This window comes from Suncus etruscus, chromosome 15, assembly GCF_024139225.1.
Source record: "Suncus etruscus isolate mSunEtr1 chromosome 15, mSunEtr1.pri.cur, whole genome shotgun sequence".
In the NCBI taxonomy this organism is placed as follows: Eukaryota; Metazoa; Chordata; class Mammalia; order Eulipotyphla; family Soricidae; genus Suncus; species Suncus etruscus.
The window spans coordinates 25108605-25126485 of NC_064862.1; the positions used below are offsets into that span (position 1 = coordinate 25108605).

Consider the following 17881-nt stretch of genomic DNA (forward strand, 5'->3'; position numbering starts at 1 on the left):
GCTACATTTTTTACCAAGATTTTCACTTGTTTTCTTGAAGTGACAGAGGTGTTGAGGTTATTATTTTGTGGATTTTTAGACACCACCCAGGAATGATCACAGTTTTTTAATAGCTCTGCACTCAGGGATCACTCCTGGCTGAGATTAGAGGACCAATGTGATGCCAGGAATTGAACCCGGGCTTGCTTCATGCAAAGAAAGATGACCCTGTATCCCTCTGGTCCTTGGTGCTCATGTACTTTTGTTTGTTTTTGATTTTTTATTTGTTTATTAATTTTGGTTTTTGAGTCACACCCAGACACTCTCAGGGGTTACTCCTGACTCTATGCTCGGAAATTGTACTGGAAGTCTTGGCGGGGGGTAGGGGGGGAACCAAACTCAGCGCCATTGGGGGAATAAGACTGTAAACAAATTCAGCAAGAAAGGTCTCCAGTATATGTGTGTGTGTGTGTATGTGTGTTTGTGTTTGTGTATGTGTGTGGTAACTCTACAGGTGCTAAAGTGGTAGTTGTAGGGTGTTCCTTGCTTCAAGAAGCATTGTACTTCATTATTATGAAGCCTCATCCCCCCATTCTTTCTAGGTAACTTGACCTTACCTGCAAGACCCCGCCCATTCCTGGAAGGGGTCTTGGAAAAGGTAGCTAAGACTACATGTGTTTCACAGTCAGTCTGGCCTGGATTATTTCTTGTGCCACCCGATTCAGACTTTTTCACCAGGGTTTGGAAGTATAGTGTTTGCGTGATTTTACAGCTGATCACTTATTTCCTAGACCAGTCTGATTTTAGAGTCTCCCTGAGGTAAGCAAAGTACTTGTATCAATTCCACTTATTACTGGACCTGCTTTTTCTTTCAACCTGAGTTCCTTTCAAGTCTGTTTACCAGACCATATCCATAAAGCTCTTTGTGATACACCTATTAATATCGTTGGCAGAAAATAATGGTAAGACTGGTATATAGTATTGTAGCAACTAGAAAAGCATGTAAATATGTCTAATGGTACAATCATACCCAAAGTCGAGTTTACTCATTCTCCTGGCCTCAGTTTATGTGTTCATAGGTAGAAGGCATACTGGACACCAGCAATTTATATCACATAAATTATACTACACCGTAAATTTCATGAGAGGTGCAGAATTTTATTACAGGTTCCATAATAATATATTACTGTATATATACATATACATATATATGCAATTTCTTAAACTCTCCATTATCCTTTCAATATATTTACATCCCATTTGAAGAGAAAAACATCAATCATTGACCAAAATCAAATAAATTCAGAAGCTATAGTCTCTTACTCTACTTACAAACATTTCATGTTAAAATTATCACCATCTCCAGCCTTTGCCATTGTTGGGAGTCACATCATCCTGTGCCCTGGGGCTAGTTCCTGACTCCTCCCTTTTGGAGGCTGGGCTCAGGAGTGGGTTGGTGGGGGAATTCCTCAGGGAACTCCCACTTTCAGCTCCAGGGACCTATTTAATCCCAGCTCTGCTCTTGGGCTTCCATCTGTTTTCTGCAGGATCTAGGTGATTGGAAACCCAGCGCTGGTGTTTAAGAAGGAAGCTGAAGAATCTCATTGTGGGCCACAGGGTGCCAAGGGCCAACTCAGAGGCACATTGGAAGCGGATCTCCATCACTCCACAGCACCTTGCAGGGCCAGCAGAAGGATGTACAGAATGGCTGAGGCGAAAAGGCTAAAGCTCAGTAACACGGTGCTGCCATCTGAGTCCATGAAGGTGGTGGCGGAGTCCATGGGCATCAACCAGATCCCAGAGAATGCATGCCAGTTGCTGACAGAGGAGGTCAGCTACCGCATCACAGAGATCGCCCAGGAAACCCTGAAGTTCATGCAGATGTTGAAGCGGAGGAAGCTGACCACTGGCGACATGGACTAAGCCTTCAAGTTGAAGAATGTGGAGCCCCTGTATGGATTCCATGCCCAGGAGTTCATTCCCTTCCACTTCACCTCTTGTGGGGGCCAGGAGCTCTTCTTCTATGAGGACAAGGAGGTGGATCTGAGTGACATTATCAACACCCCTCTGCACAGAGTGCCCCTGGACGTCTGCCTCAATGTGCACTGGTTGAGCATTGAAGGCTGTCAGCCCGCCATTCCCGAGAACCCACCTCCAGCTCCTAAGGAGCAGCAGAAGTTCAAGACCATGCAACCTCTGAAGTCAGCCAAGCCGGGCCAGGAGGATGATGGCTTCCTGAGAGGAAAAGGGGCTGCCCTGGCAGCTAGCAAGGGGAAGAAGCAGAAGGTGCCGGCCTTCCTGGATGGCACCCCCTTTCGGCTCAACCCTTGCAGTATCCATGAACTATCAGTGGAGCAGCAACTCTACTACAGGGCAATCACTGAGGCCTGTGTAGGCTCCTGTGAAGCCAAGAGAGTGCAAGCTCTCCAGAGCATCGCCACAGACCCTGGGCTATCCCAGATGCTGCCCTGGTTCAGCACCTTCATTCGGAGGGGGTATGTGTGAACGTGGTGCAGAACAACCTAGCCCTGCTCATCTACCTGATGCGCATGGTCAAGGTGCTCATGGACAACCCAACACTGTACCTGGAGAAATATGTGCCCGAGCTACTCCCAGCTGTGTTGACATGCACCGTTAGCAAACAGCTGTGTCTGCAGCCAGATGTGGACAACCACTGGGCACTGCGTGACTTTGCTGCCCGCCTAGTGGCCCAGATCTGCCTGCACTTCAGCACAACCACCAACAATATCCAGGCCCACATCACCAAGATCTACACCGAGAGCTGCGTGGATGAGAAGACCCCCTGGACCACGGGCTATGGCTCCATTGCAGGCTTGGCTGAGCTGGGACATGATGTCATCAAGTCCCTGATCCTGCCACGGCTACAGCAGGAGGTTGAGCGGATCCAAGCCGTGTTTGATGGCCCAGTGCTCAGCCACATGGACCGCATAGGTGCCGAACACGTGCAGAACCTGCTGCTGAAACATTGTGCCCCGGTTCTAGCCAAGCTGCGAAAGCCACCTGACAATCAGGACAACTACCACACCGAGTTCGGATACCTGGGAGCTGTCCTCTGCACTCAGGAATCACTCCTGGCTGAGATTCGGGGACCAATGTGATGCCAGGTATTGAACCCAGGCTTGCTTCATGTAAAGAAAGATGACCCTGTATCCCTCTGCTCCTTGGTGCTCATGTAGTTTTCGTTTGTTTTTGATTTTTATTTGTTTATTTATTTTGGTTTTTGATTCACACCCAGACACTCTCAGGGGTTACTCCTGACTCTATGCTCAGAAATTTTACTGGCAGTCTCAGGGGTGGGGTGGGGTGGGGGAGAAACTCAGCGCCATTGGGGGAATAAGACAGTAAACAAATTCAGCAAGAAAGATCTCCAGTATGTGAGTGAGTGTGTGTTTGTGTGGTAATTCTACAGATGCTTAAGAGGTAGTTGTAGGGTGTTCCTTGCTTCAAGTAGTATTGTACTTCATTATTATTGAAGCCTCATACCCCCATTCTTCCTAGGTAACTTGACCCTACCTGGAAGACCCCGCCCATTCCTGGAAGGGGTCTTGGAAAAGGTAGATAAGGCTTTGACCAGAGGGAATTAGGGCCATTTTGGTCTTTTGCCAGCATGGAGGTCAAAGGGAAGATGGCTGACAGGAGTTAAGAGGCAGGGCTAGCTAAGAATGGCTGAATGCTTAAAAGGTTATGATATAGGCCACACATGTGGTGGATGTTTCCTGAAGCCTGCCCGTGAGTGAGGTCAATACTCGTCGCTTTCCTGGACCCCAGCCCTGCCGGTTGATGGGGGATGAAGCCACGTGGCCATGGCCTAAGAATAAAAGCCTCCATCCTTCTCCATCTAGCGACCATCGTTAATTATTATTTAATTACATAGTAATTATTTAATTCTACAATTATTATTAGTATTATTTTTGGTTTCGGGGTTACACATGGTGGAGCTCAAAGGCTACTCCTGGCTCTGCACCCAGAAATTGCTCCAAGCTCAGGGAACTATATGGGATACTGGAATCAAAACTAGAGTCAGGGGTTGACCACATCAAAGCAAAAGCCTTACCGCTGTCCTATTTCTCTGGCACCTTGTACTTCCTTTAATTAGAGTTCTACACCCCAACCTACAATCCTATCATGGGCCAGTCAACAATTTGTTCTTCCTCTCATTTCAGAACTAGTTACCAGGGACAAGTAGAGGTCACAAATGCTTTACTTTAATTGGGTAGGTCTGAAGGGACACATCTCCAAAGAGGACTTTCCAGGAAGTCAACAAGCATTGAGGTGAAGGGAAATATCACAACTTTCTGGGAATGGTCCCCACTTGTTGGTTTACTGGTCTCACCCTATTCACGCTCTACACTATTTCCCAGAGACTGGACCCAGTTTTTGAGTCACACCCAGATACTCTCATGGGTTACTCCTGACTTTATGCTCAGAAATTGTACTTGCAGTCTCGGGGGAGGAGGGAGAAACTCAGCGCCATTGGGGGAATAAGACAGTAAAAAATTCAGCAAGAAAGGTCTCCAGTATGTGTGTGTGTGTTTGTGTGTGTGTGTGTGTGTGAACTCTATAGGTGCTTAAGACGTAGTTGTAGGGTGTTCCTTGCTTCAAGTAGTATTGTACTTCATTATTATTGAAGCCTCATACCCCCATTCTTCCTAGGTAACTTGACCTTTCCTGCAAAACCCATCCCATTTCTGGAAGGGGTCTTGGAAAAGGTAGATAAGTCTTTGACCAGAGGGGATTAGGGTCTTTTTGGTCTTTTGCCAGCATGTAGGCCAAAGGATGCCATATAGTATGCCGGATTTTAACCAAGACCTTCATCATGCACTGCAAACACCTTACCTCCATGCTATTTCTCTGTTCCCAAATAAAGATTTTTAAAAATAAATAGAAGGCTTACTCTGATGATCTTTTCCAGAAGTCAAACTTATCTCTTTTTTTATAGGATTTTCATATGATATTTGTACTTACTACCTAGTCTTCTTTATTTCCAGAGTTTATACTTTTCCTAAAGCAGTGACAGTCAATAACAATAGAGCTGCAATGCTGAAAAGGTTTGGATAAAACAAATCAAGTCATGAACTTGGTTTGACTTACTGCACAAAAGTGCTGTTTAAAGTTTGCCAAACAAATTAGAGCAGTAAGAAGCATGGGGCAGGTAGTGAGTCTTTGGTGAGAATGAAATGATGTGTGATGATAAGCAAAAATCTTGCATTAAGGCTCTGGGAATAATGCTAAGTGATATAAACCAATAGAACCAGAAGAACACACCAAGGTTCATTGAGGCCTCTGGGATGGCAAGCAGGGCATTTTAGTGGCCACATATGTCGCCTCCAAGGGTCCGAACTTTTCTGCCATTCATCACTTCAATATGATGCCTGAGTTTGAGAACTATGTGCACCAGATTGGCTTCCTGGGGTGTTCAGGAAATACAGGCATTGCCACCAACTTTATCCCTAAGATCTGTGATAAGTCAAGTGCTGAGGGACTTCAAAATACTACTGCTGGCACTATATGCTGCCCATCCTCCAAGTGCTGCACTGTGGGGATCAGTCCATGCTAGACATCAGAGAAGAACATGGCTGTACTTTGTATGGGGGTAACTAAATTACCAACCATCCCAAACCCAAAGCCATGCAAACTAAGCAAGGGAGCAACATCGGGCAAAAGTCTTCCTGGAACTCAGCACTATGGACTTCAGACCACCCGGCACCCTCCAACAATCCTACATACCTACCAACATCCAATGGTGCCTCGACCACAGCTCCTCCATCCCAGAATGACTTTTTTGCTCCCCTTGATCTCCACTACCTATACATCACAGCCTGCACTGTACTATGCCCCAACCTTAAAAAAAAGTGTTGAATAAAATTGAGGTGGGAACCTCACCCACTGGAGAACTCCCTAGTTAATTTCACTATTTATGTGTTTGATTTTTTTTTAAATTTTGGGGCCACACCCAGTGGATGTGGCAACCTTGATGCTGCTCAAAGTTTATTAGTCAGGCAAGAGCAACTAAAAAAAGGCTCTTCTAACTGCCCATGTTCACCCCCTTGCAGCATAGATTGATATGCTTGAAAACTGCTTTCAATCCCCCAGTTTTCCCTCCAAGGACCTACTTGGAGTTCCTGTCCCTGGGCTGAATCTCAGGAAAGAAACATTCATCAGCTACTGCAGCTTCAATCTGAGGCTACAGTCTTGACATCTTTGTCCTGTCTCCCAAATTCTCAAGGGTTTGTTCCTGCTTAGTTTGCTGAGGCTTTTTGCATCCAAATTCCTTAGAGAGATTGATCTATGGTTTTCTTTTCTGGTAGTATCTTTGTCAGCTTTGAGAATGAGTGTGATATGAGCCTCATAAAAAAAGAATGAGGGTGTATTCCCATCTTTTCAATGTTTTGGAAAAGCCTGAGGATCAATGGTAGTAGTTTTCTGAATGTTTGATAGAATTCACCTGCAAAACTATCTGGTCCCCAGTTAGTTTGCTGAAAGGAAACTGCTTATCTTGTGAGCCCCAAACTGCCTGGTTTTAAGCCCAAGGAGAAAGGCTTAGTTGACCATGGGGAAAAGCCTACAAAAGGGAAATAGTGGGGCCAAAGAGATAGCATGGAGGTAAGGCATTTGCCTTACATACAGAAGGACTGTAGTTCAAACTCTGGCACCCCATATAGTTCCCTGAGCCTGCCAGAAGCGATTTCTGAGCATACAGCCAGGAATAACCCATGAACGCTGCTGGGAGTGACTCAAAAACAAACAAAACAAACAAACAGGGAATAGCCCAGTCTGATTCCTGGAGAGGGTCTGGAGGTGTTCAGCTTCCTCCTGGGAGAAAAAAAAATACAGGGATTGAAGGAAGGGTGTGGTTTAGGTTTTTTTTGTTGTTGTTACATTACCCCAGAGTGAGAGAAATAAGGCTGTTTTAGCTCCTTGGGCATCATCCTCACTGATGTACCCAAATTTGCAGATTTGTGGTGTTTAGCAAGATGAAGTTAGAAAACAGCCATAAGTGTGGTAGAGTGAGGCTGGAAACCCTTCTGAGCTGAATCTCACCAGTGCAGTCTTCTAGAAGCCTGTAGAACCAGCATCCTCAGCTCTGCCTCTTAGGTAACAAGGACTGAGCTCGCAGGAGTTTTGCCTGTGTATGCCTAGGAATACCTAAGCTACCTTGGGTAGCACCCTCATGCAATGGCATGTTCCCTACCCCCCACTACCCTACTTAGGAGTAAGAAGACTCTCTCCCACCAAGCTTACTCTAATACATATACCAAAACACTGATCTTTTCTTTTAATGGACAGAAATAAGAATTTTAGTTTTTGACTCTTTTTGGTAGCTTAGAGAATCAAATCATCAGCAATCCCTTTAGTAGTTAATAGATGAGGCAAAGAGGCAAGGAAAGACTGATCATGCTGGATGCCAGTTCCTACTTGCCTTTCTGATGCTGTAACTTCCGTAGTATTAAATCACACTCAGGTCACTAAATGATTACTACTAGGAATTTGTTTAGATGATAAAGAAATATATTCAGTGGATGTGAAAATAATCAAAACTATTTTTTAAATTTTATTCAGCAAAGGTCAATTCATCCCAACCTGACCCTCCCCACCAAATGATACCAAACAATTTTTAACTGGGTGGTAACTTGGTTGATTTTGCAATTCAAATAGTTTCTATTCCCCTTAGAGATGAGGGGAAATGACTTTAAATGTAATTAGCCATGTAATAGTTGTAATGAGATGTGTTAATGACAGATTATCTGCAGTCCATCAATCCTTTGAATACATGTAGGAAAGCAAAGCAGTCTCCCAACTGCCCACATCTGAACAAATTTCACTACCATGAAAACTACAAAGGAAGGGAATTGATATTGAATCCAATGTTCATCTTGCTGAGATTTTAAGGCAAATCCTCAGAGTGGGGAGAAGGTGCTAAGGGCTGCTTTGATTTCCAGCCTGAGTGCCAATTCTCTGAGGGTCCTGAGAAGGGTAATGGATTGATTGGTCCTGGAGCCCTCATGAAAGGAGGAGGTGGTCCCATTGGATAAAACATGTGTGGCCCCAAACTTGGGGGTGGAGGTGGGACATAACCAGGCAATGGTGGCAGGGCAATGTTCACCACAGCTGGAGGACCACTTGGGTGTAGATTGAAGTAGTTGGCAGAGGATTCTTTTTCTGCAGGAGTTGGAGGAGTGCTCCTGGCAGTCCTGAAACAGGATCTAGCTTGATCCCAGAATCTGTGGTTCCATCCATTTCCTTTTATTTTCCTCTGGCAGCTTGGGACCTTCCCCATTTCACACTGAGTCTATGGCCATTGACAAGCAACTTCTTTTTTTTGGTGACTCTTTAACTTTGAAGGCATAGTATTTTTATATATTCATGCACATACATATTAGTTTAAGTTAACATCAAAAGTTTAAGAGGTTTTTCTTAAGAGTAAGTCAAAAGGGCACAGTAAAAACGGTGTTAGATTGGCAAATATTGTTTGCATAGGCCCACCAAAATATGGGAGTCATAGAAAGGAATAGCCTTGGTCTAATCTAAGGTGACCACTACACCTGAAGTTTCCTGGCATAAGACCAACTCTAGGCTCCATGCAAACTAGTTTATTCAATCTAAGTCATTGTTTGTAGTGCCAGTACAGTTTTATTTTTCATACAGTCCTATTGTTGGCATCAGGTTTCTGTATTAAAGATCCTGGAATCTGCACATTCTACATTGAAGTCAGGCTGGTGTGGAGTATCCTCTAGTTTCACCTCACAATTAAGGGGCAATACAGCAAGCCCTGTCCAGTAAGCATGTCATTGTTCTTGTTAAGTCTTCTCAGTGTTAAGGGAAGTCTCTTTTGCATAGATCAATGTCAGAGCAGCTGTAGAGGTAGAGGATTGCCCCCAGGTAATGTTATAGACAACATTGTATGTTTTGTAGATGTCTTATCTAGATCAGGGTTGAATGGAGAATGCCCATTCTTCTGAGGCCTGTGCCAGGTCTTTATGTCAATGTTTACGGTGTAAGGTCCCATTGCACTACAAGATTTGTGTGTTCCCATCTCTATTATATAAAAACTTATTGGTTTGTATAGTATTTTCCCATTTTAGTGTGCCGATGCAAACAAGAAATAAAGCCACGTGATGTTATCTGAGTATATGGGGGCGTAAGAACATATCTAACAGTACCCATGACTTGGTTCACACATAAGCATTAAACTGAGGAATTCTTTCACACTAAATTCCATATTGAGCAGTTCACGAAGAGAAGATAAAAAGGGGGGGATGACAAGCAACTTCTTAAAGGACTTCTTAGCAGCAACTTCTGCAACCTGCCTAGTGGCAAACTGGATGAAAGTACACTGCTGACTCTGTACAACAGTAATCTCCCGAATCTCTCCAATCTGGTAGAAGTGATTCCTTAAATCTTTTCAGTAACGGAGTCCCCTAGACCACCGACATAGAGTGTGGTGATAGTCTTATCCTCTGGTGGGTCCAGATGGGACATTGTTGATGCATGCTTTAGAAGCTTTTCTGCCACAGGGTCATTGATCCCATATATTGATCTTTCATATTCTGATTGGCAAGGGAGTCTTCTGGATACGTAGGCTTCTCATGTCTGTATGGACATTCCTCTCCTCTCTTACACTCTCCTTTTACCCAGAAGGAGCAAATATGGGGACGATTTCTTTTATAATACAGCGTGGTCCATGCCAGTTTGAGAAGCATGCCAGCTGGCCGTGTTTCATCAGAGTTAGAAATCTCTCTCTCCATATTTAGAGTGTAGTATTCTTTGTTCACATCTGACTTGGGCATACTGTCCTTAAAAGAGAGCCCTGCATCACGAACCTGGATAGGTAGGTCATATTCAGGATCCAATAAGCAGGTTTGACAGGCATTCTTCAGTTGACTGCTGGTCTGGCAAACTTCAGTCTTCTTGAAATGCATCCGGACCCCAGAACCCCAGCGAAATACCGTGAAAGGTGTGGCACAGATTTTGCATTCCTTCCTATACTTTTCTTTGGTCATTCGAATATATGGGTTTTCTTCAAGACACGTATTGAATCAAGTCCGCATCCTCCCAAATCTGCCTGTTGTATGTGTTGGCACCCAGAGAACTCGCCATGTCGAATGAGCTCGGAATAGCCTGCAGCTTTCCCACTCCAAGCTTTGTGCTCCTAAGAAGGAAAGCAACCTAATGGAAGAAGACCACAGAATGAATGCCTGCCTTTCTCAGACCCCTGCTTTTCTTGACAAGACCCAGGCCACACTCTTGAGTGGGAGGGAGAGTGATGCCAGGTGAGGAATAATCCAATCATCCCATCACCAGGTCACACCCTAGGGTGGGGCATGACTATTGATTAGGGTGGGACCAGTAACCCAACCAATGTGGACCATTCCCAACAAGTTGTGATGTTAACTTTGACCTTATTGTTATTTGACCTCCTGTAAAGTTCCTTTAGGAGACATGAGATTCAGACATACCCAAGTAAAATAAAATATTTCTGACTTTCTATTTGTCACTGGTAACTAGATCCGAAGTAAGAGAAACAAAAAAAACGTTGTGTGGTGCAGTTTAGGAATATAGGTTGCAATATAGAACTATAATTAAAGGAAGTACAAGTACAATAGTACTTGAAGGATGAGCACCCTATGAATACCTTTTAGACACCAGTAGGGTTATCCCCCCATATTGGAGACCCCTTAACTAAAGTTGTTTACTGCCTTATTCCTTGAGAGTAAGGTGTGTTTAGAAATTACCATGACCCAGGCAAACGTCCCCGATGTCATGAATTTCTCTTCCAGTGGAAACTCATATGAAAGGATGTCACTGTCTTCTAGCCTCTGGGCCAGCAGCTGAGTGGCTATGACAATGGCAGATACTCGATGGAAGTGGCACAAGAATGGAAAAGTGCTTTGTTTGTGGTGGATTTCACAACCCTCACACACCTGATGCTCAACTCAATCTTTCCCAAACTCAAGAACTAGTAACTTGACTGGTCTGCAATCATTGAGCCCAAGTGGGAATACCTGGTTGTCAAGATAGCAAAAGGCTTTGATTTGTCACAGATTCACTCCTTGACTTGTCAATGATTCTGTTCACACATTAGCTCTTGCCTTCCCTCAGACACCCTTGAGATGTGCCCATTTAAAATACAAAGTGGAATGGACAGCAAAACTTGAGAGACTAAATCTCGTGCCTATTTGATGGTGTTTGTTTGTCAGAAAGCCCAGCCCTTTTCTCAGAGCCCCCAAGTCCACAGCACTCAGTAAATCTTAAAATCTTAAATGTTTGCTCTGGAGAAGCAGAGTCTTAGGCAGGTGTTAGATAAAGGTCTCTACAGTGAGCTAAGCAGTGGGTGTTTTCCTCCTGAATGGACACCTCAATTGAATGGGTATGAACAAAAGGAATGTGTGCCTAGTCTGTCCCATCTGTACAATTCAGCCACTCCTAAATTAAGTGAGACAACTTCAGGGAACTTCTCTACTGACTTTCATCACCACAATAAAACCTTTAGAAGTGACTTGGAGAAAGGATTTTCAGACAGATTGTTGCACCCAAGGGCTACACAATTGCTTCCTAGTGGCTATTTACCAACATCACTGGGCAAAGACAGTCCTGCCATAGGCACTACCCAGCTGCTTATACCAGGTGGAATTGGCTCTCTGTTTCCCATTTCAAGGAAATAATTCAGTGAGCAATAGCGCTGTCTCCTGGAATGGAGAGTCAGTGGCAGACAGGGAGCTCACTCCCCGCATGCTGACCAAGGTTGTTTCTGGAATTTGAGGAATGGTAGTATTTGTCTACTCTCCCCAGTCTAGACTTCCTGCATTGTTGCCTCTGGTTGTTCACTTCTTACCCTAGCCCCTAACCCTCTTAATCAATGCCCTGTCATCAAGCAGTTGGGTTTCAAGTTTCTGAACTTACTGCTTTATAGAACCAAAACCAAAATAGATTTTGCTCCTAGGCCAACCTCTACCAATAAGTGGTAAACTGTGGTCATGTTAGGATTGGGATGCTAAAGCTTTTGGGGCGCCACATTAGAATGCTGCATTGGGGTGGTCAGGTTCACGTGAGATGTTTGATCATAGCTGGCTTTAAAACTTAGACTTTAAAACTTAAAACAGGTCTGGACAAATTCTGCAGCTTTAGAGATTTAAATCTTGAGTCTTGAGTCCTGGAGCTGAACAACCTGTGACTCTGGCCAAGTCAGGGCAATGAGCTTAAAGCTTTTGACTTAGAAATGTTCTGCCGCATCCTTCAGATATGCTACCCCAGCTCAGCTTGGGAAACTATCCTCTCATTGGTCGTTAAAATATGCCTTCCAACCCCCTTGACACTCTACTAGCGGTTGGAATTTGCTCCCTTTAGCCCTGGAACAAAGAGCTGAAAGACTGCTCCCAGACGAAAATGTCTAAAGTATGTGAGTGGTGAACCTTTATAATCTCAGTTTGGGTGAAACCAAACTGTAATAAACAGATACAAAGAAACCAGGGATAAACTTTATTTTAGGTAAAAAAAAAAAAGAAAGAAAGAAAGAAAAGGTGTAACCCAACTTCTTTGTAAATGGGGTGCAGATTTTGGCTTTGAGACCTCCAGACTCGAAACTTTCAAACTCTGGGATTATAAAGGCTGATCAAGAAGCATATCCAATGTGAGTCTCACATATGCATCCCTTTAGGAGCAGAGGCAGGGTGCTTGGAGCATACTCATTCCAATCTGTAAGGTACACCACTCAGATTGTTAACTTGGGCTTGGAGATATGGCCTATGGAGTGCCTTTCACAATTAGAGCTCCCTAAGCAGGACCCCAAGTCTCTTCCAGGTCAGGTTGATGGGCTTCAGGGTGATTATCAGGCAGGGACAGGGCATGGCATGGTAGGGTGGTCTGGCTCGGGGATTTATGGATTTTGACCTGGGTGGTATCCAAGCTTCCAGTATTGCTGGTTAAAAATCTAGCCAAAGTGGTGGGGGCTAAAAGAACAGGATGCTTACCCCAATTATTTATCCCCCCAATCCATATGTACCCCTGCAACATACAGAAGTTTGCCCCTCTAGAGTGAAGGTTTGTTTCTATTTATTTTTTAACCATGGAGTTGGTGTTTGTTTGTTTGTTTTGTGTTTTAAATATGAGGTACTATGTCATGCCATAGAGATTGGTGCACATCACAAAGAAGGAAAACAAGCAGTGCTGTCAGGGATGTGGAGAGAAAGGTACTCTTTTTCACTGTGGGTGGGAAAGCAATCTAGTCCAACCTTTATGGAAAGCAATATGGAGATTCCTCCAAAAACTGCAAATTGAACTCTCATATGATCCAGCTACACCACTCCTAAGAATATAAGCTAGGTTGGAACACACACACACAAACATAATACAAAAATCCCTTCCTCACACCTATATTCATTGTGGTACTATTTACAATAGCCAGACTCTGGAAATAGCCAGGATGCACTTCCACAGATGAATGAAAGAAACTATTGTACATATACACAATGGAATATTATGCAGTCGTCAGGAGAGATGAAGTCATGAAATTTTCCTATACATGGATGTATATGGAATCTATTATGCTGAGTTAGAGGGAGAGAGATAGGTGCAGAATATTATCACTCATCTATGGGTTTTAAGAAAAATGTATGATATTTTTGCAAAAATTCCAGAGACAAAAAAGAGGAGGGCTGGAAGGTCCAGCTCACGACATGAAGCTCACCACAAAGAGTCATGAGTGTTGTTAGAGAAATAACTACATTGAGAACTATCCTAACAATGAGAATGAATGAGGGAGGTAGAAAGCCTGTCTAGCATAGAGACATGGGTGGGGTGGGGAGAAGAAAGATTTGGGACATTGGTAGTGGGAATGTTTCACTGGTGGGACTGAGGGTGGAAAAATCATAGAAAACTGGCCTTTTTTGGAAGTCAGAAGATTCCCAGGAGAAATCTCCTTCAAAGGGTCTTAAATGCCAGGTGATCTGAGAGGACCTTCAAAGATAGCTTCGTGTTTTTCTAAGGGTGCATGCTGACCCCTGAGATCCAGGGCAGACAGATGTCACATTTCCATCTGGCTTCTGCCCTACCACCACCATTAAGAAGCTAAACACATAGCTTTGTAGGATCCCAATTGCCAATCTGGGCACTTGAATCCAGAGTTCTGCAAAAAGCTGCACCCCTGTGATCCAGAAATGCTCTAGTTGAGTAACTCCTTGGGACACCCTGACATTGAGAGGACTTTGCTTCTTACACTAGTCCAAGTCGGCTCTTGTCCTCATGTCCCTGCTACTCTCCCTCCACACTTTCATATAAGACAGCGGCCATCACTTAGGAATGCTGAGCTGTAGGAAGGAAGAGAGAGTTTCATTAGAACCTCCGAAGTCACACTGGGTTCCCAAAAGAGGAAGTCCTCATGGAAGAGGTAAGCTGATTGCTAAGCTGTGGACAGCCCTGACATGACAGTGGAAACCAGACGATTCTGGCTCTGCATATGATCCCTACTTAGGTTTGTGTGTATGTGTGTATGTGCACACGTGTGCATGTGTGTGTGCGTGTGTGTGTGTGTGTGTGTGTGTGTGTGTCTCGCACCTGAAGGCACTCAGGGGTTACTCCTGGTGCCGTTCTCAAAAATCATTCCTGGCAGGCTTTGGGGACCATAAGAAATGGCAGGAATTTAACAGAGTTCCATTCTGGGTTGGCCTCATGCAAGGAAAACGCACTACATCTGTGAAACCTTTCTGCCCTTTATGATCCCTAATTGGTAGGAGGCATTGCTATCAAGGCAGCTCTAGTTGGGTTGGGCAATCCAGCACCATCTCCAGCCCTTGCCTTCATTTTGTTTTTGGGATCACACCTGACAATTTTCAGAGACTAATTCTGGTCTTTGCCCAGGGAGGCTGTGCTCAGGAGTGGTTGGTTAGGTGATTTCCATATGGAACTTCCATTCCAGCTCCTGGGACCTATTTCATCCCAGCTCTGCTCTTGGGCTTCCATCTGTGTTCTCTGCAGGATTGACGAGACTGGTGCTTTTCAATGTGGGAAATGCCTATAGTAAAAAGAAGCAGAAAAGCACCCACAGATGACTAGGAGGTAATTGAACCTACCTTGGGTGAGATCTATCAGATGAGAGAAGTTGAAACAAAGCCTCCTGAGAGAAAGAGGAAGTTGGAGTCCCTCTGACCCATCTTCAGGATCCACCACTATGTGTTTGACCTTTTCTCCAAGCAGATATGTCAACAGTGAACCGCACGAGTACTGCATCCAAGAAGGCTATGTGGAGAAGAACCTCATTGCCAAATGGAACCAGCAAGGTTATGAGAATCTCTGCTGCCTCTGCTGCATCCAGATCCATGACTCCAACTTGGGAACCAACTGCATTTGCCATGTCCCTAACTGGAAGTGGGCCAAATAACTGAGTGCAAGCACTGTGGCTGCCGAGTTACTCTATTTGAGAACACCATCTCCGTGAACTTTGGACTTGGCTGATTCTGATGGAAGTACACTTTGCTATTTAGTGCTTCTCCCAGATCAGGAGCCCAGGTTGCTTCTGGGGAGGCCTTTGTAACTTCCATGTGATTTGTAGGAATAAACCTAATACCATCCCCACCCCCCCAAAAAAGTTCGTCAATGCCCAAATGGCACCCATTGTGGATAACTTCTTCAACACAATTCTTGTTTCAATTCCAAACAATCATGTAGCTTTAGGGGATGATGAAATCCACAATGGGAAGAGTTTGGAGCTTTAAAAAGAAAAGCACAAGTGCCGGCAAGGTGGCGCTAGAGGTAAGCTGTCTGCCTTGCAAGCGCTAGTCAAGGAAGGACCTGGCATCCCATATGGTCCCTCCAACCCAGGGGAAATTTCTGAGTGCTTAGCTAGTAGTAACCCCTGAGCATCAAATATGTGTGGCCTGAAAAACCAAAATAAAATAAAATAATATAAAAGCACAGGGGCCAGAGAGATAGCACAGTGATAGGGCGTTTGCTTTGCACACAGCCAGTCAAGGATGGATGATGGTTTGAATCCTGGCATCCCATATGGTCCCCTGTGCCTGCCAGGAGCAACTTTTGAGTGCAGAGGCAGGAGTAACCTCTGAGTGCTGCGGGGTATGACCCAAAAACCAAAATAAATAAAGAAAATAAAAGCACACTTTCTCTACTCCCTGTCCTGGCTCTTTTATTTCACCCTCATTACACCCACTTTGGTATATTACCTGTTTTTTTTTTTAAATAAAACACAGTACCTATAGTGAAAAAAAATTCCAAACTGCAGTCCGGCGAGGCACACTTCTGGTGGGGTGTAGGAAACCATATGAGAAGCAATTGTGGGAAATACGAAAGCCAGATATTTATCTTGTTCTTTTAACACCCCCATCACCGAGCTGCCTTTTTTTTTAATAAGCAGTAACACTAGAAGCCTGAGCACCACCTAGGTCAAGACTCTGTAATCCTGTGCATGACCAACCCTGCGCTGCCCTGCTGCTGACCTGCTGTCTGCCCAGCCTGACAGCCAAACTACATCCCATCAGCCTGGCGTGGAGAATTGTGGTCCTGGTTCGGGACTACTTGGTAGCTGCCAGCCTTTGTCTTAGAGCTTTGTTGAGCATATCTGCTGAATAGCCAGTCCTGTGTGTTGTGTATGTAAATATTTTAGGTGGATTATTATGTTACTGATACTAACCTGATTGGTGATTGTGCCCTACCCTAGGGTATGACCTGACATTCTGCCCCCACCCTAGGATAGTACCTGATTCTGCTTCCACCATTGGTTGGTATCCGATCCCACCATTGGGTGGTACTTGATTCTGGGGGATAAAAACAAGGGTCTGTGGAAGGCGAGGGGCTTTTTGCTGGAACTGAGGCTGAGTCTTTGGACTTCAGTCTTGTCCACTGAATAAAGCTAATATTTCCAAAAGCCTGACTATCTGCGAGCTGTTTACCCGCCGTTTCACCTCAGAACTGTCGGCTAGACAGGGTGGCAGACGCGTGCTCTTAGCTGAAGGGAAAAGACCTCATCCTCCATCCTTCCATCAGTCAACCTCTTCAGGGGCTGACTTGCAACACTGTGGAGGAAGTTTCTGGCTCCCAAGTTGGCTGGGGACTGATTCTCATTGCAACAGTCACACCTCCACTGACAAACAAACCTGAGCCTTCAATCAGCTGTCCTAGGTCAGAATAGGTGAGAATGCCCAGCCAGTGTCTCATCTAGTTTGTCATGGAACACGACTATGGGGATCTGCAGCTTTTTTCAGAACTCTGGGTTCAAGTGCCAATTTAGGCATTGGGGTTTTCCAAAGCCATGTTTCTAACACCTTGATGGTGGTGGTGATAGGGGGTAAATCAGGTGGCAATGTCTGCTCTGTCCTCAGGTCTATATGGGACTTGAGTAAAACAAGCTATCACTGATGGTCCTCTCAGAGCAAGTGGCAATTAACAGCCTTTCATGAGCACATTTCTCCAAAGCAAAAGGTGCCAGAAATTTATCAAGGAACAAGAGACTACTCCATTTGCTTTAGTTTGGTATTTATATATTTTGGGTCACATGCAGGGCTCAGGGTTTCCCCTGGCTCTGCTCTCAGAATTCACTTTTATGGAGGAACCCTATGGGATGCCAGTGATCCATCATGGGTTGGCCGCATGCAATCGCAATCAAATGCTCTACAAGCTGTGCCATCACTGCAGCCACTCAGCTTCATTCTTCAAGTGGACCAAAGGCAACCCAAATGCAGGAAACAGGCCTTTGGGAGTCAGAGAATTCCAGGGAGTCCAGCAGCACCCTAGGAGACTCAGTCCCTCAAGAGCCAGTGTAGAAAAAATACTTGTGATCCTATGACCCGGGAATGTCCCAGTTGAACAACTGCTGAACATTGACAGAACTTTGCTGGCATTGAAACGACCCCAAGTTGGCTCTTGACCTGGTGTC

The 17881-nt window shown here is 44.7% G+C and overlaps 2 protein-coding genes and 3 pseudogenes across 2 annotated transcripts in view; 3 read left to right on the forward strand and 2 right to left on the reverse strand.

Annotated features, from left to right (window-relative positions):
- The window catches only part of LOC126029762 (pre-mRNA-splicing factor 38A-like), a 248947-nt pseudogene that overhangs the window by 135230 nt on the left and 95836 nt on the right, over positions 1 to 17881 (reverse strand).
- The window catches only part of LOC126031300 (transcription initiation factor TFIID subunit 6-like), a 174270-nt gene that overhangs the window by 126432 nt on the left and 29957 nt on the right, over positions 1 to 17881 (forward strand).
- On the forward strand, positions 1684 to 3098 carry LOC126031317 (transcription initiation factor TFIID subunit 6-like). The gene is given in 2 exon segments (XM_049789594.1): positions 1684 to 2461; positions 2464 to 3098. Coding segments are annotated over 2 exon segments (1413 nt in total).
- LOC126030604 (pre-mRNA-splicing factor RBM22-like) lies at positions 7918 to 10098 on the reverse strand (annotated as a pseudogene).
- Positions 15004 to 15447, forward strand: LOC126031319 (protein BUD31 homolog; annotated as a pseudogene).